The 26,882-nt window shown below is 40.0% G+C and overlaps 1 protein-coding gene across 1 annotated transcript; it reads right to left on the bottom strand.

The window, feature by feature from the left end:
- Positions 1 to 53: 53 nt before the first annotated feature.
- On the bottom strand, positions 54 to 26,607 carry AP-2alpha (adaptor protein complex 2, subunit alpha). The gene is made up of 21 exons (XM_080269282.1): positions 26,519 to 26,607; positions 22,708 to 22,784; positions 21,187 to 21,398; positions 18,020 to 18,213; positions 17,557 to 17,788; positions 16,695 to 16,886; positions 15,666 to 15,733; positions 13,638 to 13,806; positions 12,349 to 12,486; positions 11,439 to 11,621; positions 9,917 to 10,048; positions 9,467 to 9,664; positions 8,768 to 8,938; positions 8,068 to 8,146; positions 7,145 to 7,256; positions 6,342 to 6,471; positions 5,821 to 5,959; positions 4,985 to 5,129; positions 2,656 to 2,860; positions 1,874 to 2,007; positions 54 to 289 (listed from the first exon to the last, which is right to left on the bottom strand). Exons 2-20 carry the CDS (start codon positions 22,769 to 22,771, stop codon positions 1,930 to 1,932), a joined length of 2,841 nt encoding a protein of 946 aa, XP_080125408.1. The 5' UTR covers positions 22,772 to 22,784; positions 26,519 to 26,607; the 3' UTR covers positions 54 to 289; positions 1,874 to 1,929.
- Between the last annotated feature and the right edge of the window lie 275 nt (positions 26,608 to 26,882).

Consider the following 26,882-nt stretch of genomic DNA (forward strand, 5'->3'; position numbering starts at 1 on the left):
TCATCACCATTATCATCACTACCATCCCCATCATTTTTTTTTCTCAAAGTTAGAAATGTCAACACCAGGAGCCATTTTTTTTTTTTTTTAATGTTTTTTTTATCTTTCTCTAATTTTCAAACATTTCCACCATCATCACTACCATCCTCATCACTTTTTTTTTTTTTTTTTTTTTTTTTTCAAAGTTAAAACTGCCAACACTGAGTTTTTTTTTTTTCCCATGGATATTTATCTTTCAAATTTTCAAACATTTCCATCATCATCATCGTCATCACCATCATCATCATTTCTGTAAGAGTCAAAATTGCCAACACTGAGAGTCATGATTTATCTTTATATATATGGACCTTGATCATCCTGTAATTTCATAACTAATAATAAACTAGATAATTTTGTTCAGAACTCTATTATCCTGGAATCACAAACCACTGTCAGAGAGTAATTTTCAAAAGACTGTCATGATTTTTTTTCTATTAATTTCACCATCTTAGAATTTAAAACTACAACTAAACTATATATTTCAACATGGAATTTCATCATCCTGGGATCTGAAGCCACAATTATCATAGTCAAAATTTCCACACACGACTCCCCCCTCCCCCTGAGAATCCTAAAATAGTCATCAAAATTTTAAATCTCTTGCATGAAATTTAACTATCCTGGATTCTCATACTTTTGTCGAACTCCCAAAATAGTACTAGTCAAAATGTCATGGATATTTTTCTCACAATCTTCTTTCAAAATCTAGATGCTGACTCTCACTTTATATTTCTGTTTCAAATTTATCCATGATGGAGTCTAAAAACCACTGCCATCAAAGGCAAAATTCCTAAACTATTATTGAACTTTAAATATCAATGTCTGGAATTTCAAAAACTGACAAAGTCAATCCACCTCCTACAATAATAATAATAATAATAATAATAATAATAATAATAATAATGAAAATTAAAAAAAAATGCATCAGGAGAGTTAAGATTTTTTTTTAGCACCTATCCCCAGTCCAAATCAAAACTTTCAAAAACGTTAAATTTTTGCATGGAATGTCAGCATCCTTCAAAAATCAAACCAGTCACAGTCAAAAATCAAAATTCCTGTAATTTAATTTATCTATTTTTTTTTTTCCCATAGAATTTCAGCATCTGGCAATGTCAAAGCATCCTCTGTCAAAGTAAAAATTCTCAGACTTTGATTTTTTCTATATTTGTGGAATTTCGGCATCCACCAAACGTCAGTCAAAAATACCCAAACTTTGAATGTGTGCGAAATTTTAGCAACGGGCAAACGTCAAAGCACCTTAGTCAAAATTCCCAAACTTTGAATTTTTGTGTGGAAATTCAGCATCCAGCAAATGTCAAAGTCAAAAATGTCTAACTTTGAACTTCTGTGTGTGTGAAACTTCAGCATTATGCAAATGTCAAAGTAAAAATTCCCAAACTTTGAATTTTTGCACAAACTTTGATTTTTGTGTGTGTGTGGGGGGAATTTCAGCATCAGGCAGATGTCAAAGTCAAAATTCCTAAACTTTGAAAATTTGTGTGGAATTTCAGCATATGGCAAATGTCAGGTCAAAAATTCCAAACTTTGAATTTTTCTGCATGGAAATTCAGCATGGGGCAAATGTCGAAGTCAAAATTCCTAAACTCTGAAAATTTGTGTTGAAATGTCAAAGTCGAATTTCCTAAACTTTAGATATTTATGTTGAATTTCAGCATGAGGCAAATGTCAAAGTCAAATTGCCTAAACTATGAAAGTTTTTGTCGGCAAATGTCAAAGTAAAAAACTCCCATACTTTGAAAATTTGTGTTGAATTTCAGCATGAGGCAAATGTCAAAGCACCTACTGTCAAAGAGTCAAAAATCCCAAACATTACTGCAAGAGGAGAGTCAAGATGAAGGACAGCAGAGTGTGGGGTGTGATGGGGCGGGGTTAAAACTGCTCGGCTAGCAATTCCGCCAGGATGTGCGCTGTCGACTCTTTACTGGCCCGAATTGTTAGCCGATACATCTGTAAATATAAACAAGAAAGGCAATGATATAATAAATGGAAATACAGTAAATAAATAAATAAATAAATAAATAAATCCATCCATCCATCATCCAATCCTACATTACCCCATGTGGAGAGTAGGTGCCCGGGGCTAGGTAAGATGAGAGCGAACATAAATAAATAAATACTGTAGATTAAGTCTGACATGAACTTATTCCCTTGTCTAATACAACTGATGTTATCATGGCAATTTCAGTTTTTGTTTTCATGATTAATTAATTGATACATATGTAAATGTGAATACAAATGGTCATAATAAGTAAAAAAATAAATATATAAATAGTCTTAAATGAATTTATTCCATAACTTATTCCTTCCTCTAAAGTAAATCATGTTAGACTGCATTTTTTTTTTTTTTTTAAATAAATTAGTCACTACATCTGCAAATGTTCATATGACAATACAAGTAAAAAAATTATAAAGAAATATTCCTACCTCTATTGTAAAGGATGTTACCAATGCACTCACTGACTTTCTCTCTCTCTCTCTCTCCCAGGATAAACCAATGCACTCTCTCTCTCTCTCTCTCTCTCTCTCTAACACAAATATAAAGCTAATATATCTGAAAATCAAAATCTCCCCCACAATCACAACCTCCGCACGTACCTGAGCCTGACGGTTTGGCTCCAAGCGCAGAAGACACCCAATCTGCTGTGTGCGTGTGTGTATGATGGCCGCGCACACAAAGTTATCTGGATTGGGGTCAATGCCTTCCAACAGCTGCATGCCAAACCCTAGCAACTTCGTCTTGATGGCCGCGTTCTCCATTGCACTCGTTGATTTAAAGATCTTCTGGGCCTCCTGACTCGGCCTGATGTGACCAGCAGTAGGGAAGTGGAGAGGTATATGAGAGAGGGCGGTGTGATCGACAGTAAGGGAGTTGAGAGGTATATGAGAGAGGGGGTTGTAAGCTGGAGGGAAGGCAGCAAAATGGCAGGGGACAGGCAGCAGGGGAGTGGAGAGGTATGAGAGAGGGGTGTGTGAGCAGGGGGGAGGGCAACGAAATGGCAGGGGACAGGGCAGCATAGAGGCGATTAGTCTGTGGCCACCCCTTACGGAATTATGCAGCCTGACTATAGATTCACAGATAGATAGCATGGGACACTTATCATCTCTACTAAAGGAGTACATATCACTACATACTATGTAATTATTACTACTCCTGTACACTAACTATTTTAACACTATAACAATGGCATCATACAGCTTACTACCGCTACTGTAATCCCTGGCTAATTTGCAAGTAAACCCTGTGAACCGTAGTAAACCCATCATCAACCTGGTATACCTAAATATATCTTGCATTTGGCTCTCTGTTATGTTGTTTTTGTTTTTTCTTGGAGGGAACAATCTTGCAGACTTCTGGCCTTAGGTTCCTTCTTCCTTGCCTTAACAAATCTTTCGTTGGGGTTATACAGTACTGAAATGTCCTTACTGTGATGGTGTTGTGCAAGAGGTGAGTGAGTTGTGGCGTGGGAGGTTGCACTGCTGTGTGGGCATAGTGGCTTGTTTACGAGTTTTATTTTGCGTTGATAGTGAAGCAGTGACTGACCACAAATAAAAAGGTGGAAAGGATCCAAAAATAAAAGCTGACAAGCATAAACGTAGAACTAAAGTGTCCAGTAACTGGGGTCAGGTCCATTCATTCTAAAAAACTAACAACTTTTTCTTTTTTCTTTTTTTTTTAACAAGGAAGAAGGAACCAAAGGCTAGGAGCCTGCAAACTGTTCCTTAAAAAAAAAAAAATAAAAAAAAAAAAAATAAAAATAAAAATATTGCCTTACAGCTATCATTTCATCAAACACTAACTGATATACTTCTTAAGATATATATACTAAGCTAACAAGAGGAAGTAAAAAAGACAATGGTGTTTAACTTCATTACTCTTCTCCCTACAACCAATACCTTACTAACAACTCAATGGACAGAGAATGATATATAAAAGAAACACAACAACTAACAACAAAGGCAACAGTAAAAATAACAAGAAGAAAAAAACCGAGACAGAAAATGACACTTACCTTCACGTACAAACTACAAACTTAATACAGCTAATTACACTATATAAAAGTGTATTATAAACAAGTAACAAACGAAACTAAAATATGCGCCAATTTTGCTCGCTAGATGCAACAATTCAGTACATTTTTCACAATTTATCTTCAGAAAAAAAAGTATAGGATTAAAATACAAGAATCTCAACATGCTAACAATCTCATCATCATCAACATCAATCATCATCATCACCATCATCATCATCGCCCATCTTCCTACAAAATGGGGTAGGAAATAGCAAGAATAGAATCATTACTACATTATAATATCAAAGGGATTAGCTTCACAGAATATCCACTATACAGTAAACCTAAGCACTCAATACCAAATACCAAATTATGAAAAAAAAGAAACACAAGAAATTAAAATACTGTATGCATGAAAAGACACAAGATTTTTTAAAAAGAGACAAATTTAACATATGCATTAAAAAAAAAAAATGAAAAGACTACTATGCATAAAAAAAAAAAAAAGACACCAGAAGTTAATATAAGCTTAGAAAAAAGATAAAAAAAAAAATTAAAATATGTACTAAGTTCACTTAAAGACCAACTAACTAAACCTATTAAGCTAGTCACTCCCTAACAAAGAAAGAAATATGAAAAGCAAATAGTAAAACAGCTTAACAGGAGGTCACACTGCATGCCCTCATCCCAAGCCTTTTTCAGTCTGCCTCTTGCAACCTTAGAATGTTGAAAGTCAAGTTACGAGAGGCAAACCGAAAGACTTGGTACAGGGTCATACAGTGCAAACTCACGAATAAGGGACTGAACAGAGAGGCTGCTGGAGATCGAGCAGCGTGAGGAGCCATCATTAAGTGGACAAGACTGACACGCAACCAGAAGCCATTATAATGAAACAAAGAGTCACTGGTACTCACGCGCTAAGGTTCTTCCAGCGACTGAAGAATGACTCGCCGTTCATGTCTGTGGGCTCAAAGAACTTGTTGCAGGAGAGGGGCAGGTGGAGGGCCAGGCGCTGAGGCACATTTCCATACGTGAAACTCACTGACAGATCTGGTAGTCCTGGTGACCAAAGAGCACAGGTATTACTTGTTGTGGCCCCAGGTTCATCTACATGTGACCCTGATGGACTGCAAGCTGAAGCTGGTCTTCTTTTGCAGTCCACCATCCTCCTTTAGAGGGACTGGGACTGGGAGGGTTGTTGGATGTTTACATAACCAGGCAGTGGACCCATTATATCAGCGTCACTATGTGAAAGTATCTCTCTCCACCACCAAAATAACCAGAACAGTAAGACAGAAATATTTAATTCCTTTTCAAATTCGAAGATAACTACCATGATCCATAACAGTTAAGGGTGGTACATTGTTGGCACACCAAAGACAGTGACAAGGACTAGGATAGCGAGCATGGAAATAAAGTCGTTGCTGCTTAACAGTATTTGATTCATTTGGTAATGCAATAAAGTAAAGCTTGGAATTCACTGGAAGTAAACAAGACACATGGCAGTGATCAGTGTTACGTTGTCAAGATTAGATGAACAAACCAATCAATGAATCTTGCAGAAGTCTGCCTTAGGGCTCGGACACACTTGCCCCGAACATGTGATCGACAATAAAACGAAGCACCGGGTTAGAGCTGCTTCAATATTCGAGTCCGAATGTTGGACGGACCCCTGAGCCTAGTTTCCTCTTGACAATCGCATGTTCGGGGGCAAGTGTGTCCGGGCCATTACTGCACCAGACAGCCTTACCTGAGAAGTCCTCTATACATTCACAGTTGACAAGCTGCTGAACCTGAGCCCCTGCTTCAATAGAGGGCTCCACTGGCTTCACCTGCACCGTTACCTTCCCCTGCTGCCCCACAGCCACACTTACTGTCGGCATGAACCCCTGTGTGGGCATGGTGGAGGGTTGTTATTGATATCTCTGTGTACATTTAAGGCCTGTGTGTACATGTGATAGAGGGATGGCATGACTGTCTGTGTGTACTATGATCATAAAGATCTTGTGAATAGTTTATAGTCATTCTCTGATCTTAATTCTTAATGTTCAGTTGTTATCGATATCTCTGTGTACATTTAAGGCCTGTGTGTACATGTGACAGAGGGATGGCATGACTGTCTATGTGTTCTATAGTCAAAAAGATCTGGTGAATAGTTTAGTCTTTCTCTGCTGTTGATTCTTTAGTTTAACAAGTTCAAATTTAAATCCAATACTAGATGGCAAAAAAAAAGGCATATTTCAACAAGTCCTGCAGACAATACAGCCTCACCTGGAGTGGCATGGAGGTCTTGTTGCCATAGAACACTCCTATCCTGCCCAGGTTTTGCCGGAATTCAGATTTTATGCCTATCTGTATAATGTCGTTCTCGTATAAGACACCATTGTTTTTACATACAAATCTGAAAAAAAAAAAAGAGGAGGAATATATAATAAATTTGTGTCTCAGTGTATGAAATTATTGTTATTATTATTATTATTATTATTATTATCATCATCGTCACTGTAACTGTTTTTATATACAAATCTGAAGGTAGACGGAGAGAAGGAGAGGGGGAGGGAAATGCACAGGTACAGGGAGAGGGGGAAAGGGGAGAGGGAGGTGGGGGAGAAAGAGGGGGATGGGGAGGAGGAGGAGGGAGAGGAAGAAGGGGAAAGAGAAAGGGGGAAACCACAGATAAGATGGAGGAAGGAACGCAGAGATATATATGTTAGTTGGAGAGAGGGCAGTCAAATGGTACTGGACAGGGTTACATGAAGATGATTTGTCTGTGGCCAACCCTTACAGCATTCAGGAATCTCTGGCCAGATAGATAGATAGACAGACAGATAGACATATAGAAAGATAGAGATAGGTAGACGAAAGAGTGATGCCTTCGTGCAGTGGCTCAATACAACCTGCTCCACTGCTTGATTATGCAAACATCCCTTATCTCCCTTTCACTATCCTCAGGAAAACTTGGTGGACTGCAGGAGAAGGGCAAATTCAGCCTGCAGTCCACTGAGTTCATGTCCTGATATGCCTGGAGCCACAACAAGGAGACATGAGACTAAATTTAACTGAGAGGAACCTACTTCTTGATGTTGTCTGTGGCGGCTGCGGTGGAGATTGTGGAAGGTGTTGTGGTGCCATTATGGGTGGTGGTGGAGCCCCCATATAGGTCACCCAAAACGTCAACCAACACACCTATGTATCATTATAAACATTAATACATACACCACATTCACCATCATACATCATTATAAACATTAATACACACACCACATTCACCACCATACCTATACATCATTATAAACATTCATACACAAACCACACGGCGCTGCGTTACTGTACTGTATCATTATCTTATTTATTATGCTAAATTTTCAACTTTTACTCATGGGAAAGTTTTTAGGACTGAGGTTCAAGATGGACAGTAATGCAATATCCGGTTCCACGCTGAATATTGGGACAACAGGGGGTACTACGCTACATCCGGCGTTCTGCTTTAACCGGCGTAGGGCTTGGCTGAATTATACCAGATAACTGAAAGTTTACTGTAATATGAGACAGGTCAAATTTGAAACTAAGATAATAAAGGATATAATAATGAATTTTCATCACATGGGGCTTTCATACTTCCTCCATGGACCACCTCAAATTATTTTTAGGGGGATATTCTGTGTAGGGATCCTGTGGGAATAAAACAAATAAACAAACAAACAAAAAGTCTAAACAAATAAACAAACAAAAAAAAAGTCTAACCTCCATTTTCTGTGTACTAATTATGGCGACATGGAGGTGATTTGTTTGTGGCCACCCCTTAAGGGATTATGGCGTCTGGCAATAGATAGATAGATAGACTAATTAGGCTCAATCAACGTTACTCCACAGATAGTCTTAGATCAGCATTCAACACTATCATTGTCGTCATCACTCCAACCCTTATTCCCTAAAATGTTCGTGTTTTCCATGCACATTAAGCAAGAGACAACTGGAAGGATGAATAAGGACTTGCCTGTGTTGCTCTGTGTGTTGTTTTGTGTTGCTGGTGGTGTTGACAAACCCAACAAGTCTGCAGACGTTGAGTTGTTTAGCTGAAAAATTAAAGAAATACATGAGTACAAAATTACAGGACCCTTCTTTAATTATATTGAAATCGCATATGCCTTGCTACATAAAATCTCTTTGAATATAACCTGTCTTTATACACTACACTGCACTGGAACTTGGCACACAATACCTTATAATACTGGCTATTCCAAGTACTTAAACTATACAGCCAAAAATGTAGTTCAGTGCCTAAACTATAGTAACACTGAAATTACGTTATTCAAAAAGTCATGAATCACAACCATATTACTGTACACTGCATGGCCTTTCCCTTTCTTTCATCCATACTTCAAATTTCTGCTTTTCTAATGCACCTCCCAGGTACACATCCCTTAAATCATCTCACCAGTCTCGTGTACACGCACATGACCAGCCTTGAAGTGTAAGTATACCTGTGTGTGCTAAGCCTTGTTGTGAAGTGTAAGTATACCTGTGTGTGCTCAGCCTTGAAGTGTAAGTATACCTATGTATGCTTAGCCTTGTCTTGAAGTGTAAGTATACCTGTGCATGCTGGGCCTTGAAGTGTAAGTATACCTGTGTATGCTTAGCCTTGTCTTGAAGTGTAAGTATACCTGTGCATGCTGGGCCTTGAAGTGTAAGTATACCTGTGCGTGCTGGGCCTTGTCTGCTGCGGGCTGTGTGCTGTTCTCCCTGGCCTGGGTGCGAGCCTCCCGCTGGGCCTCCTGGGCTGACATGCGGCCACTCTTCTTCTTCAGCACCGCCAGGATGGAAGACTCCTTCTCCGTAAATGGAGGCATCTCCTCCAATACTGTTGCCTGTGCAATATGAGGAGAGCATAACTAGCCTACATCTTGAAATGATATATGAAGTTATCATCATCATCATCACCATCCTAACTAATTTTCCCACCTTAAGATGGGGTGAGCTAGGGTCCAGAAAATAAGGAGTGAAAGCATGGAAGAGAGAGAGAACTATCAACAGCATTGCTAGTGCCATAAACCAGACACTCATTCACATTAGGTGACCGAGGCTGGCGCATGCAAGCATGTTGGATCCTTTATAAATGATATGATACAATGCTCAATACGTCCATAACGCACTTTAATAGCAAAAGCACATCTTCTCTTAATTTTAAAAAGTCATTATCTGCAACCCTTAATGTAATATATATACTTATGACTGTACGAGTGGAGAGGTATATGAGAGAGGGAGGTGTGAGCTGGGAGCAGGGCAGTGAAATGGCAGGGGACAGGACAACATGGAGGTGATTTGTTTGTGGCCATACCTCATGGGATTAAGGCGTCTGGCAATAGATAGACAGATAGATAGATAGATGATCATACCAGAACATCAGTGGTGGTTGTGATGGAGAGGTGGAGGTATTCTGATGCTCTCTGTTGGAGTTCAGCATCCGAGGAACGTAAGTTGGAGTTCGATCTGAGTACATCCTGAATTTGTGACTTGATCTCAGGGAACAGGTTGATGAACTTTATATACGTGGTGAGCAGGAGAGCACGTGTTGCAGCTGAACAAAGGTGATACTGAAAAAAAAAAAAAAAAAAAAAAAAAAAAAAAAAAAGTTAGGTTAGGTTTGGTTTGTATAGATTAGATTAGGTTGGGTCAGCTAGGGTTACATCATGTTAAGTTAGGTTAGCACTTTCAGGCTTCAGTGACTCTGTTAAATAAATACAGTACGGTACTCCACAAATACAAAAATAAATAATAAATACTGGCACTAAGGCTTACCAAGATGAACTTACTGTACACTAAAGAACACTACACAGCACACTAACCTTGGAGTGTAAAAGCTGGAATTGGACAGCAGGAGCAGATCTGGAGTCACCGGCGATCAGGTTGCCAAATTCACCCAAGATATAACCGCCCACTTTGACCATATTTTCATGGCACGCTGGGGCTTGGAGTGCCTGCAAACGACACCAGCAGAAAACAACTAAACCATTTCCGTACAACTATAGGCCATTTTATTGAAACAGAGAATTTGAGGCTGTTGATGTGTCCCAGCTTTTTAGTTTGTGATGAATGTGATGATAGAATAGGTGACTTTTCTGTATCACTTCTGACTACAATCTGTACTGTGGGCTGTTTGGTGATCACACGTAAAATTACAAGTGTTTCATAAATTACCTTAAAAATTGGGGGTATTTGGGGTATGTATATGAGGGAAGGGTGAGTGAGCTGGGGGGAGGGCAGTCAAATGGTGGGTGACAGAACGACTTGGAGGTGTTTTGTCTGTGGCCACCCTTTGCGGGATTAGGGCGTCAGGCTATACAGATAGATAGATGTTTACACCTCTGCATTCACTGTTTTAAGGAGTAGCTATGACTATATCCTGTACAGCTTCATAATCTACCATGATGATATAGACAGCGTGATAACTTACAAGAATATTGTACATTGGTAATCATGAATGATCAAGGGCGTAAGTATTCATTCTAGCAGTACTATAGATCTTTCACATTAACTTAGCCCACATTTTTCTTTTGAAGCTTATTTAATGCAGGCAGTGATAGAATAAGGTAATACTGTGGTCCTACATCCTTTCCATAGCACTTCATGACAAACGCTGTGTTCTAGTGTTAACATATTGCTATACTTCAGCACTCAAACTATACAGATGTCAATTTTAGGCCAAGTTTGAGTAAGTGTATGGCTGCTCGACGAATAATGCTCATGATAGAAAAAAACTGTACAAGCCAATGAATCAGTTAAATGGAATAAACCTGCAGTTCCCATTACCCACATGCACCTGTACCTTTTCGGGAGATGTGATTTACTGGTATGACAATAAAGAATACTGAGGTGAAAGAGGGGAGAGGGAGGGAGACTGAGGATGAGATGGAGGGATGGAGTGGGGAGGTCTATGAGAAGGAGGTGAAAATTGCGGGGAGGGCAGCAAAATGTCAGGGGAGAGGACGACATGGAGGCAATCTGTTTGTGACCACCCTTTATAGAATTAAGGCACCTGGCTATAGATAGAGAGATGAAGACGGCTATAGACAGATAGAACTGTCTCCCTCTGTCTGTATTTCCTACTTCCTATGATCTCCAGTCTTTCAAATGCAGTGTGTCCAGGCATCTCAATATGAACAGATCTTGAATTTGGCCCTCCTTTGTATTGTTTTTGTTTTTTTTCTTGGAAGGAATGGTTTGTGGGCTCCTGGCCTTTGGTTCTTTCTTCCTTGCATTAAAAAAAAAAAAAAAAAAAAAAAAAAAAAAAATTAAGATAAAGACAACAGCTAAAATCATAACCCCATTATACTCCCTTGCATACCAGCCTTCAAGATAAGTCCTTACCTCAAAGACCGTTTTAGCAGCGTATCCCTGAACGTCTTCCCTGTTGACGACGATCTGAATGACACGGTACCAGACCTCCTCCGACACGTAGTCACCGGCGATGCGGATGAGATTCAAAATGACATCAACGTACCAGGTGTAGTCCTGCGCGTACTTCTCTGCCAAGATGGCCACCTTCAGCACCTGTGTAAAATATGGTCTTGGTCATCATCACTGTCCTCATCATCATCACCTTTATCACCACCACCATCATCATTATCGTCATCTCCATCATCACCATCATCATCATCACCATTATCATCATCATCACCATTATCATCATCATCACCATTATCATCACCATCATCATCATCATCATCATCATCACCTTTATCACCATTATCATCATCACCACCTTTATCACCAATATCATCATCATCATCACCACCACCTTTATCACCACCACCACCACCACCATCATCATCATCACCTTTATCACCACCATCATCATCATTATTGTCATCTCCATCATCACCAATATCATCACCATCATCATCATCATCATCACCATTATCATCATCATCATCATCACCACCATTATCATCATCATCATCATCATCATCATCACCTTTATCACCACCACCACCACCATCATCATCATCATCACCTTTATCACCACCACCACCACCATCATCATCATCACCACCATCATCATTCCAACTTTGTTTCCCTCCTATGGCTGGGATAAGGTAAGGTCTAGAGAGCAAGGAAAGGGAATTGGGAAACAAATCAACAGCATACCTGGTGAAATGGGCCACACACTCACCGTTCAAGCCCCTGGAATCCTAACTCTATCTCACAGGCTTAATCAACTGCACGTATCTTTAGTCATCAGAGTGAAGGGAGTAGCTGTCATCACATTATCGCTTACCATCTCCTCCCTGATAGAGTAGTCTGCTGTTTCTAAGTAGTTGAGCATCTCTTGGACAATCTCCTCGGCGTTACTCCTGTCACACATGGCGTACAGCAGGTCCACCGCCCTCTGCCGCACGCTCACATCTCGCTCAGTCTGCAAATAAACGTGCAATGAAGGAAGGTGATTATAGCATATAATCCCATGTTAGGGTGTCCCTATTGGGCCTGGGGGGTAGAAAGTCCAAGGCATGGCTAATGCTATCTATCTATACAGGTATACCTAGCCTGCCTCCCCCAGAGAAAGGGAGGTAGCCGAGACAGGACAACACACTCCCAATTTACTCATCCACACACACACACACACACGTTCATTTGCTAACGCAGTCCAAATAATTAAAGTTTTGGGCAATCACTACATCCCTGGCAACATCATGGAGGAATGACCTATTAAATCACTGATATACACAACACGCACATGACACTCCATTCAACACCTAGTTCTCAATTTAATCACCGAGACTCTACATTTAAATATACGCAGCTACAGTATATACAGGAAATACATGTAGCTACAGTATTCACATGCTTACTTAACCCTAAAGCTGTATCATTTCAACTACTATGAAGGAAAAGTTGAGAGGTATATAAAGAACAGGGGAGTCAGTTGGGAGGAGGGCAGTCAAATGGTGGGTGGCAGAGCGACTTGGAGGCGTTTTGTCTGCAGCCACCCTTTGCAGGATTAGGGCGTTGGGCTTTAGATAGATTTAGATAGACATTATATATACTGCAAACACTCCCATAAAGTGTACTGTGCAGCTCAATGGCACCCTGTTGATTAAAGTCACATAATAATATACACCATAGTAGTGTTCCTTCCCTACAATAATACTGTATCATTCCTAAGTGTACAGATGCTTAATAGAGAATTCATAAAGACCACATTAATTATAAGGAACTTCACCTTGAGAGGACTGACATGGTTGCTAACAGTATTTTTTTTAATAGTTACATGTGAAGAGGATGGAGAGTGAGAGACTGACAATGAGAGTGTATGTGAGTGATGTGGAGGGGGGGGAGAGGGCAGGGGAGGCCAAGGATGAGATGGAGGGATGGAGTGGAGAGGTATATGAGAGACAGGTGTGTGAGCTGGGACCAAGGCTGTGAAATGGCGGGGGACGGGACGACAAGGAGGCGATTTGTTTATGGCCACCCCTTACGGGATTAAGGCGTCTGGCAAAAAATAGATGGATAGATAGATAGACAGGTAGATAGACAGATGGATAGATAGATTGACAGAGAGATTACCTTGAGTGCATTGATAACGGTTTCTTGGTGTTTCTTGACGGCCTCGTGGGAGAACTCCGAGGTGGCCAGCAGACACATGGTTTCGAGGGCCAGGTAGCGCAGGTTGGTCTCACGGTGCGACAAGAACTGGCCCAGCTGGTTACAGGCTCGGACAAGCAGGTTCGGCTCGCTGGAATATATATTTAGGTTCACTTCAGAACTTAAATGCTCCTTTCACTTTATCTTGCCCTATATCACTTCAGAACTTCACTGCTCCTTTCACTTTAAAATGGCGGGGGACAGGGCGACATGGAGGCGATTTGTTTGTGGTTACCCCTTATCACTTCGGAACTTTAACGCTCCTTTCACTTTAACTTGACCTACATCACTTCAGAACTTAATGCTCCTTTCACTTTAAAATGGCAGGGGACAGGGCGACATGGAGGAGATTGTGTGTGGCCACCCCTTACGGGATTAAGGTGTTTGGCAATAGAGAGATAGATAGACTTTAACTTGACCCCTTTCACTCTAAAATGGGGGGGAACAGGGCGATATGGAGACGATTTGTTTGTGGCCATCCCTTACAGGATTAAGGTGTCTGGCAATAGATAGATAGACAGACTTTAACCTGACCTATCATCACTTCTCCATCTTGGAAGCTGAGCTGTAACAAGGGATTAAAATTAGAATATGAAACTGGTCATAAAGAAGTGCAATGGAAAAGATGCTGATTTGCAGTATTGCTTGTCACTGGGCTACGAGAAATAAGTTGCAAAAGGATAAAATCCAGAAAAAGCTTAGATTTAAAAAAATATATTAATGATCATACACTATAGCTATTCACTGTCAGACTCAATATTTACTGTGTCAAACATTTTAAACACAAAAGGCACTGAAAAAAATAAATTCAAAATGTATTTAGTCAAAGAAACATTATAAACTATTTTTACTATCAGGAAAATATTGTAAACTAAGTGCAAAAATTTGCACGTCGACCATTCGTAAGTAGGAGAGGACCTGTATATCCTTTGCTTGTCACACTCTTATTGTCATCATCATCATCATCATTCGGACCTCCTTTCCCATCCTTGGGCAGAATGAGGAGCAGCAATGCCCACACGGCCCAAATTTGCCCAATCCAATGGGCCAGGTTTCCATTCGCTCACCATTCAAGCCCCCGGAATCCTGGCTCTATCTGATACGCCAAAAACATTCACCACGTTCTGCAGCTTCACAATAATGTACCCGACAGTCATCATCCAATCCAGCATTGTTCTCACCAGGCATGTGGGGACCTGGGGCTAGGTTACTCAGTCCAGATATTTATGATGCCAGTGACTTAAGCAATCACCTCTTAGTGGCACAAACATAACCAATAAACCCATGCCACCCCTAGAAATTATGGTACACTCACCCAAAAAGAGTACTGGCCCCTTTACCTCACCTATCAGTCTTAAACATGGATGAGGCATTGTGCTGTCAGGGGCAACTGTGACCATGTGTTGATACTGTTCTTGGAAATTAATAAGACTCAAAATCACAAAAAACTATACATACTGGGAGCTATATTTTTTTTCAGACACCAGGTAACAAAAAAATGCTGTGTCTGAAGAACTCACTCATTTTCACATTTGTTAAGCATAGGAAGTGCAATCCTTCTTTGACTGAGTGTACAATATGCAAAACAAATCACCATAAAATTTCCCACGCCTAAGAAAACACAGCTCATATACGCACCAGATAAACATAATCATACATGTGCAGAACGCACTTATTTTCAAATTCGTCGAGCCTAGGAGGTGCGATCCTTTTCTGACTGACTGTACAATATGCAAAATTAATCACCATAAAATTTCCCAAGCCTAAGAAAACACAGCTTATATACACACCAGGTAAACAGAATCATACGTGTCCAGAACGAGCTTATTTTCACACTGGTCAAGCCTAGGGGGTGCGATCCTTTTTCAACTGAGTGTACAATACGCAAAATAAATCACCATAAGATTTCCCAAGCCTAAGAAAACACAGCTCATATACGTCCTCACTCACCTGTCAGAGTGAATAATAATACTAATGGCTTCAAACAGGACTGCATTCTTGGCATTCGAGTGTTGAACCTGAAACAAAAAATAAGGCCTGAAATAGTTTGGACATGTGGAGAGAATGGAGAATGAAAGACTGACTATGAGGGTGTAAGTAAGTGAAATAGAGGGAGGGAGATGGAGGGAAAGACTGAGGATGAGAGTGGAGGGATGGAGTTGAGAGGTATAAGAGGAAGGGAGGAGTGAATTGGAGGGGGCAGTCAAATGGTGGGTAACAGAGCGACTTGGAGGTGTTTTGTCTACAGCCACCCTTTGCAGGATTAGGGCGTCGGGCTATAGATAGATAGATACGGTAGATGGATAAAAAGAGTGATAATACTTCTGGTGATATTCGTGTTGCGGGGAGGGGTCACTCTGCTGGAGTGGGTCTGGGAGATAGAAATGAATAAATAACACAGGGTAGATACTGATAACACTGAGCCGTCCCCACAAAACACAACATAACCTGTTGCAGTGGAAGTGGTGTTATATATGGTCAACCTTATATATGATCTCTCTGAAAATAATAATTTGGTTCAACTCAAAAGTCATAAATACTCTTGTTAATTATGGAGTGAATGAGTTTCAATGCATCAAGTATCAAGATTATATACATTCATTGGTACATTAGGCTATACTGTACTGGACAATCATGTCATTAATGCAACTGATTTTATGATGCTGTTTATTAATCAAATCATTATTATAGTATCACTATTGTTTACATCATCGTCATCATATTATCATTATTATTACTATTATTATTATTGTTATTATTATTACTGCTATCATCATCATCCTCCCCTTTTTTTTCCATCTACAGGTAAAATGAGACAGTCCTGAAAGTAAAACGAAGAAAAAGCCAAGGGAAAACTAACCAACAGCACACACACACACACACACACACACACACAACACAACACAATTTTTAAACACCATTACAGCCACACAGACAGACAGACCGATAGATTATGCCCATCAAGATAAAACCCCCCACCTTTTTAGACTTCGGTGGTTCTTGTGCCTTGTTTAGGATAGTGTCGAGGCATTCGTTGAGTCTGCCCCTCACCCCTGGGTCCTCGGGTGGGGGGTAGTGCTGGAGGAGGCGTAGCAGCTTCACCGAGAGCCATGGGGCCGGCACAAAGTAGTAGGTGTAGTCCTGCAGGTCGGTGTAGCTTGCTGTTACTATCTGTTAAAGGAAAGCGATGAATCACAATTATTATTATCATCGTCACTGTCATCAATACCATCACTCTCATCATCCTGTCATCACCATCAAATCATCAGTTATCAACACCACATCATCCTGTTATTACCACCATCATCATCATCCTGTTATCATCACAAGCAAATCACACCATCATCATAATTTTTTTCTCCCTACTAAAGATGGGGTGAGGGATCAGGCACACCAACATTAAATCCACACTATCATCAATTCCAGTCCTGTAAGTCTGTGTACCTCACCACCACTATATGTAAAACCAAAAGGGAAAGGATAAAAGGTCATACATATCTTCATTAATTTCCAAAACTATACTACAATATAACAATTACCTTTCACTACTTCATGGCAACAACATAACTAAGCCACTCCTCTGCTCAGTTATACACAAACATCCCTCAACTCCCTCCCTGGCCTCTGAATGGAGGATGGTAGCTGCAGGATGAGGGTAACTTCAGCCTGCAGTCCAATGGGTTCAAATTTCAGATAAACCTGGGACGATTACTACTACTATTACCAGCACAACTGCCATCACCACAACCACCACCACCATTCCTCCTCCTCCTCCTCCTCCTCCTCCTACTACCACCACCACCACCACCACCATTTCTACTACCACCACCTCAACACTCACCCTTGAAAGCCGTGAGACAGCGAGGGAGACGCAGCCCTTGTACTCATCAGGATTCTTCTTGACGAGGGCCTCAATGAGCGAGCAGGCGGCCGTGACCACCCCCATATGCTGGTCATTGAGGAGGTGGATGATGCGTGAAGTCCACTCTCCACCTGGGATGATCTCCTGTGTGGTGCGGAACAGACGAAGCAGGCAAAGGGCCGCGGACTGCTTCACCACGTCCATTGTTTCACTGTTGGGAAATGTAAATACAAATCATCATGGTCTTCACTGTTTGTTGCCACTGCTGATCAACCTCATTCTGTCTGGTCAAGCAAACCCATCAACTGCAGGCAAGCAACCACCCCTGCTGCAACGAACCACTAGACAGACAGACAGGGACAGACAGACAGGTAGGCAGAAAAACAGTATATACAGAGCCTTGCAACAAACTAGAAACCTGTGTACATAAAGTAATGCTTACCCAGATACCAGAAGTTTGGGGATATCATTGCCAAACGCATCCGCCATCTCCTTGGACCCGATGTTGGCTATACACTGGAGAGCAAGGTTGACGTGCACAGGGTTGCGGGAGCTGAGGTCGTTCTTGATGCTCTGTACTATCAGTTTTATGAGGTCACTGTTTGTGTTCACCAGCACTGAGATGAACAAGTACCCCTGTGGAGAGAAGAGTCATCATTTTCATCATCATCATCATCATCACCTTCATCATCATCATCATCATTGTCCCTGCCATCCTTGCCATACCTCCACCAATACCATCATCATCACCACCACCTTCACCATCTAAACCATTATCCCTGCCATCCTTTCCTAACATCACCATCATCATCCCCACCATCTTTTCAATACCTCCAATAATTTCATCATCATCATCATCATCATCATCATCATCATCACCTTTACTATTATCATCATCATCCCTGTCATCCTGTCATATCTCCATCATCATCATCACCTTCACTATTAACATCATCATCCCTGTCATCCTTTCATACCTCCATCATCATCATCATCATCATCATCATCATCATCCCCACCACCCTATCCATACCTTCATCACTGCTATCACCATCAGTCTATCTGTATATCCAATTTTGTAGAAAGGATAACATACAGAACAAGTAGTAATCAATATGGTATAAACCACTAAACAACTGCCCTATCTAGTCTTCATCTAAGGTAAGGTACACCAATATATACATATATATAATTTTTCCATCGACATTCTAAAACACTAAAAAAATATACATACTTTTTCTACCCTGACACTCACACACACACACACACACACACACACACACATTCATTCATTCATCATCCAATCCTACATTGCCCCATGAGGAGCGTAGGAGCCCGCGGCTAGGCAGTTCGTCCCGACATTTAAGATGAGAGTGACCAGCCTCACTCATCCCTGAGTGGCATTACATGAGCAATCAACCCCAACCATCCCTTGGATATAAACCTTTACCGGCTCAATCCGATTGGAGTGCTGTAATTACCAACTAAACCACCAGGTGCCAAAATTTGGTTACTGTATATGGTTACCACCCAGCATAGTAAATGGTCTCCTGGTGTACAGGAAACCATATGGCTTGTCACTCAGTGTAGAGTCACCCACAGGCAGAAGGAAGAGGAAAGAGTGAAGGAAAGAAAGACAGAAGAGGGAGTGTAAAGTCACCCACAGGCAGAAGGACGAGGAAACAAAACTATATTATTAATTCCCAACAGTCACTGGAAACACACACACACACACACACACACACACACACAAAACTACCTTATTAATTCCCAACAGTCATTGGAAAAACACACACACACACACACAAAACTATCTTATTAATTCCCAACAGTCACTGGAAACACACACACACTCACACTCTCACACACACACACACACAGGGAAAGAGAAAATAGACATAAATGAATATATAACCTATGGGGAAGCATAAGCAAGAGGACAGTGCAAAAAACTACATAAAAAGGGAGGCAATAAAGATGTAAGGGAATTCAGTTTCTCAAATAGGGCAATTGATCAGTGGAACGCACTACCGAGTGAAATAGTGTGTGTCAAAACTATTCATAAATTTAAGGAGATGTATGATAAATATGGTTTACTACATGGGACAATACGAGCTTGACTCATTCCGGTAAAGATACAATTAGGCAAGAACAATTAGGTAAGAATATACACACACAAACCACTGTATTTAGCTCTGGAAGGATATATCATAGCATGGGGGGTTCAAGCAACTGCTATAAGACTGTAACACTGCAAAAAACGAAGCCTATTTGAAGAAAAGGCAGTGCTGGGTGGAAACAGTTATAGTAACCCTGAGAAACAATGAACATGGGCAAGATGGTTGAACAGTGCACCTTATCACAAATTTTTTTTTAATATACCCACAGCAACTTCCTATAGGGAGGGAGGGGGAGGCCAAGGATGAGGTGGAAGGATGGAGTGGAGAGGTATATGAGAGAGGGGGGTTTGAGATGAGGGCAGGGCAGTGAAATGGCAGGGGACAGGGCAACATGGAGGTGATTTGTTTATGGCCACTCCTCATAGGACTATGGCATCTGGCAATAGATAGATAGACAGAACTTCCAATTTCCTAACTATACACTACCTGTCCCCAAGAATCTTTAGGAAATATATTGGCTATACTGCATATATACCAGTACATTATATATACAGTTTATACATACATTACTTTGTCTCATTTATTTTGAATTATCAAGCTATAACTTCACCTAAAACTTCATCACTCTAATCCTATTTTTTTACCCATACTTGCAAATAAAGTTGGCAGGATCTAGAAATGGAAAAAGCAGTGTATTGAAATGGCTTCCTTTTGTTCAATGCTTTCTTTCTTTTTTTTGGAATGAGCCATTATTTTTCCATGCATTCAATTTTTTTTACCATATATAAAAGGAAAAAAAAAAGCACTCATTGAGCCTTCAATATTCTAGGCTCTACCTCAAAGAAAATGGCATAAAATAAATAAATAAATAAACAGACAAAATAAAAGACTGCACAAAAACAGACAAGGAGAGTGTGTGTAGTGAGGTGGAGAGGGCGAGGGGAGGAGACCTAGGATGGGGTGTTGACATGGAGGCAATTTGTCTGTCACTAACCCCTCAAGACTTTAGGAGTCTGGATATAAATAGATACAGCAGATAGATAAAACAACTCACAATGCTTCTCCATGTTTTAGATAGATAGATACATACATACAACTCAAAACACAACCTGCCTCTCCATGTAATATAGACAGATAGAGAAAGCACAATGTCTGTAATAGATAGATAAAAAAACTCACAATCTGCTTCTCCATGTAACACAGACAGACTGATAGATAAAAACAACACTCAATTTGTCTCCTTCACTGATACATACTCCAAAACTCATAATCTGCTTCTCCAAGTATTAGATAGATAGACAGATAGATGGAAAACAATGCTCAAAATTTGCTTCTCCATGTAATACAGATAGATATATAGATAAAAAAAACTCAATTAGTCTCCTTAACTGATAGATACTGGTACTCCAAAACTCATAATCTGCTTCTCCACATATTAGACAGATAGACAGATGGATAGATAAATAGACAGACAGAACTCAACACTCACAATCTGCTTCTCCGTGTACTTGTTGGAGGAGAGAAGGTTAACAGCCTCCATATGGCCAAAATCAATGTCATGGCCGAGGAGGAAGATGAACAGCAGCTTACATACATACTTCTTCTTCTGGTACCCATCCAACGTCTTGTCTCCCTTGAATTTAGAGCGGATGTTGGCCAGTTCCTTGTTGATGCGCTTTATCTCTGCTTCCTTGCTCTTACCTGTGATGTAAATAAAATAATCATCACTGTCATCATCATCATCATCATCGTCATCATCATCTTCTCGTCCCTACTTCTCAACTGAAAGTCAAATAAAATAAACTGATCATCATCATCATCATCTCAGCCCAATGTCCCATTTAAAAGATGGAGTGACATGAGATCCTAAAAAAAAAAAAAACTACCAAACAGTATGCCCTGGAAAATAAATACCGGTATCATACATGAAATAAATAAATGATAACAGCTACTACCACCACCATCACCACAACAACTACCGGTAATAATAATACAGTAATACCATAATAATAATAAAAACACAAAAAGTACACTGTATAATCCTGGCTTATGCAAGGCAGGCAGGCAGTGAGATCAGCCTAAGATTCACTTTGTAGGCTTCTTTGACATCACCAGGCTGAGGCAAAAAAAAAAAAAAAAAAAAAAAAAAAAAAAAAAAAAAAAAAAAAAAAAAAAAAAAAAAAAAAAGAGAGAGAGAGAGAGAGAGAGAGAGAGAAAAAACAAACAGAAAAAAGACGTGGGGTTGGCTGGGGAACGAAACTCGAGTACAACAAGGTTCAGGATAACATTGGTTGGGGATGACTGTGTGTGGTGTGGATGAATGAAACACTGACTTACCAGGTACTGTAGCACCCACTGTTAGAGAAAAGGAAGATGAGTCACTGAAAATATATGAAATGTATTTGCAAAGAAGCCCAGACAAATTTCATATTATGGTGGTTTCCAAAAAGGACTAGTGATGATGATGAAAAGTGGTGTCAATACTATAGTACAAACCTGCAAGATGTTGTCTGGTAACCTATGAAACACAATCAGGTATAAAAAAAAAATCAACATGCTATAAGATAAAACACCAGATTAAAAAAGACATTTGAAAATAAAACTGTATGGGATACACTATAACCTGTGTTCATAATTCCTTCAAACCATTATTAATACGTGGTACTGACACACAAATGAGGAAGTAGTGGATCATTGTGGTGATGTGGATGAGACAGTTAAGAGAAATACTCTGAGATGGTTTGATGATGTAGAGAGAGAATGGTGAATAAGAGACTGACTAGAAGAGTGACGTCAGTGAGGTGGAATGGGAGAGGAGGAGGGGAAGACCAAGGACAAGATAGAAGGATGGAGTGGACGGTTATACAAGAGAGAGGGGTGTGAGTTGCAGGGAGGGAAACCAAATGCCAGAGGTGCTGGTGACATGGAGGCAACGTGTTTATGGGCCAACCATTACATGATTAAGGTATCTGGCAATACATAAATAAACAGACAGACATTATTTACTTACAATTTCTTATGTCGGAAATGAAGACCGCCAGGCCTCGCATTCCATCTCCTCGTACAGCTGGCATGGTGGCTGTTATTCTGAAATATTACAAATAAACATTTTTTCACGTTTATCAATGACCAAGCCCTTTTTTATGCTGGCCTAGCTCTCATTTTTTCTTGAGTAACTCTACCCAAACATTTATTCTAATGCATACTGGTATTACATCAACCTAACGACCATGTTGCCAATCTTTACTAAGGCTAAAAATACTCTGTTTGTATACAGCAATGCACAGTAAAGTACAGTTGCTTTCATTTAACTGTTTTTCACTTAAAACGTGTTCAGAGTTAGGCAAAATAAGAATATGCCTATTTCCTTACATATAGATGTTCATGACAAAGTACAAGGCTGCTTTTGAGGGTGGGGGATGAGAAAGCTTTTGTGAGTTTAATCCCTTTAATCAGGAACTCAGATTATGTCCCTTAAAGCAGTTTCACTTAAAGTAACAGCAGCCAGCACACATCCCTGACTTTAAGTGAGAATGGATTCTTCTTAGCTTTGCCTGTATGAACTTGAGTACCGTACTGTATGAGGTTAGTGATGCCACCTGGTTTGTAGAGGGCAGACTAGCATGGGGAATGAGTAATGCATAACTGATAGGGGTCGCAATGGGTAATTCAAAATTTCAGTTACCAGGTAGCAACCTAGGCAGGTAAACCTGGTACTACTGTATACTGCTTCTACTCTAACTTGGCCTAAAACTGGCATGTCTCCATTTTGAACACTGAGCTGTAACAATATTAACACTAAAAAATGCTACTAGTCATAAGGAAGTGCTATGGAAATGATGCAAAATCACAGCACTGTCTTTTTCTGCGAATGAGTTACATGAAATATGATAAAAAGGATGAAAATCTTGGTCGACTTAGTGTAAAAGAAGTACCGTACAGTAGAATAAAAAGACAGCACAACTACGGTAACCACTACAGTACCAATCCATCCAGCTATCCCCCATCCAATCTTTATTGGCCAATCAAAAGCATAAGGGAATCGGGTTGGGCTACTCAGCAGACATCAAAGGTGACTGACCAGTTACCCATCCCTGAACAGCATTATGTAAACAATAAACTCCGACCACCCCTTGAATTTTAACCTTTATGACCAAGGTCCGTATTCTTGTCAATTAAAGAAGCCCCAAACATCTCTTCCTTGGTGATTTATTTTTTAATATGGCTGGTTAATATACATTTCTATGTAATCTATGTCAAGTATACTGATATTTGAATGATTTAAACAACACAGGAGAGGAGTGTAAGGAGTAATGAGCAAAATAAATCACTTGGGAAGAGGTGTTAAGAATTTTTTTAAACAACGACAATACAGTCCCAAATTAACGAGTCAATAAATTTAAACAAATCTGCCACAACACCATGATGGAGCTAATAAATCTACCTTAGTCTGAGCTTAATCCCTCCAAAACACTGATGCCTCTTATAGTAGTTTTTTGCCCAGTAATCTTTCATTAAAAGATGGCTGGCACTTTCGAAAAACAGAAGATCAACTGTTTTTATTATTAGCAATTACTAGTGGTACCGTAGATGGTAGCAACCATCATCCACTCATTTGATGTGGTGCTGCCTACTTCTTTCTTAGCCTTTATCATTTTTTTCTGTGCCTGCCCTCCTCACTTCCTATTTCTCCCATCTTTCCTCTCACTTCTTATCGCTTTTCTTTCCTTTACAGGTGGCTTTACACTGAGTGACAAGCCAAATGGTTTCCTGCAATCCAATAAACCATTTACAACGCTGGGTGGTAACCACATAACCAAACCATATATGTTCCGTACGTGTCAACAAGTGGGTTGGTAGAGGGTTAGTGCCCCTCCCTGTAAAACAAATAACTCAAAGTCAATGGCCACCCCTTACAGGATTATGGTGTCTGGCAATAGATAGATGGATAGCAATTACTGGTACTGTACTTGGAACATACCCTCTCATTTACAAAGTTAAATGCAAACTACTAACATTACTATGCATAATTAAAAACTACTGGTGCTGTATATATAATGTTAAAATGTGTATATATATAAAAATAATATCATTTTCATAGTTTGTGAGTACCGGTATTTCAACAATTTCCCCCATCTCCTAAAATATATCTACATCATTAACTACAATCTCTGATCACCAGGCTATCTCTTATACTCGTATTTGTCCAGCACACACCCACCTACATCATGACTCACTCAAACCAACACACACCTAGAGTAATAAGCAGGTTTGGAGACTATAAACACTCCTCCTTGGTTATCAGTGCATATTACATCTTAATATACTCATGTAATGTTAATATTAAAATGATATACAGAAGAATGTTGGTGTCTATCTATCAATCAATCAGTCAAAGAATGCTGGTGGCTATCTATCAAAGAACGTTGGTGTAATATGCAAAATCAATCACTAAGAAGAGGTGCTATAAAGCCTTGTATATCATTTATTACATACAATCATGCCTCCTATATCATATAATGAGGTATATATAATCTCCAAACGCTGACCTTATCTCCTATAATTATCCAGCACACATTCGCTCATACTATGACTCAAAATCACACACACTCCACTAGCACCACACCCACCAAGACAGTCATCACTCCTCAACAGGAAGGAAAACCACCACAGCATGGCAATGTAAACTATATGGTTAGGTTAGATTGGGTTTTGAGAAGATGCATTGGGCTGGGTTGGGTCACGTCTTGTTAGGTCAGACCAGATAAGGGTTAGGAGGGGTTAGGTTGGGTTTGCTTGAGAGTTAGCTTGTTAGGTTAGCTTCTGCACTAAATAAAATTCTTACTTTTCTTCTTTCCATTTTTTTTTATCCCCCACTTTTCTCAGCATATACAAGAAAGCTATCTAAAAATAATAACACTCAAAATAAGTCCTAAAATAAACTAATTCCAACATGAAAAATTGAAATTTTCTTGTCTATAACTTAACTCCATTCACTTTAACGTGGCATAAAACTGCGGTCTCTCCATCTTGAAAGCTGAGATATAACAAGAAATTAGTGCTAGTCACAAAAAAGTGCTAAGGAATGGATGCAGGGCTGCAGTACTGCCTTATTTCATCATTCAATTAAAAGAGAAACAGACTGAAAAAGGATGAAAAACTCTTAAAAAAAAAAAAAAAACTCAGCCCTGTTTAAGTGAAATGAAGTGCCCCTCCACAGCACATGACTCATCCCACCAATCAACACCTAATTTTGACCATACAGACCTTACTGACCAAAAGAGATCCAGTAAGACAACCAACACATACGAACAGCAAGGCCAGCCGTAATAACAAACTGGACGGGTAATTACTGGAAAATTACAGAAATTACAGGGGAAATGCTGGCATACAAGGATACAGGAGAGAATTATGCATCAGTGACAAGGCAGCCATGTTACGTCCATTGCCAACTAGAGCTTAACAGGGCTACCTATAATTTACCTTTGACGGGATTATCGTGGGGAATACGGTGGTTATAGAGGAAATAACAGGGAAATTACTGGAAGGGTTAGGGGAAACTACGAGTGACTAAGCACCCATGATAGGTCCCCAGCCAACTAGAGCTCAACAGGAAGCTCTATAATTATGTCTGAAGGGATTATAGTTGAGAATAAGGTAGCTACGGAGGAAAATAAGCCATCAGCTGATCCTCATACACCCCTACTCGATCTGTCAAACTGCCGACCCGCTTCAACATCCATTCCCTTTTATTACCATCCACCCTTCATCTTAATCCGTTATCCCATATACCCCAAAGATCCCTCATCATCCCTACTCACCAAGGCGTTCCTCAGACGGATAATGGCAGCGACGGTACGGGCGGGGAATATGGAATTTGTTTGAGCTACCGCATCAACGCCATTTGCTCTCACCACCCACTTGCAAACACTCGAGAGCCATCTAGCGGCGACTGGGGTCACTAAAATCCTCTTACACACCCCCTATTACGCCCCTTTTTTCCCCTTTCAACCCATTATATATCTGTTAAACTCCTTTGCATTATTTATATAACCAAAGACGATATATATTTGAGAGGTGAAATAGTTGCAGACTTCACACAGCCTCTTTTTCGCTCTCTTACCCACTCCCTATCACGCCCCTTTTCTCCCTTTTTAGCCCATTATATATATTTCAAACCACTAT

Source organism: Coenobita brevimanus, chromosome 33 (assembly GCF_032717465.1).
Source record: "Coenobita brevimanus isolate Jiangsu-jjx chromosome 33, ASM3271746v2, whole genome shotgun sequence".
In the NCBI taxonomy this organism is placed as follows: Eukaryota; Metazoa; Arthropoda; class Malacostraca; order Decapoda; family Coenobitidae; genus Coenobita; species Coenobita brevimanus.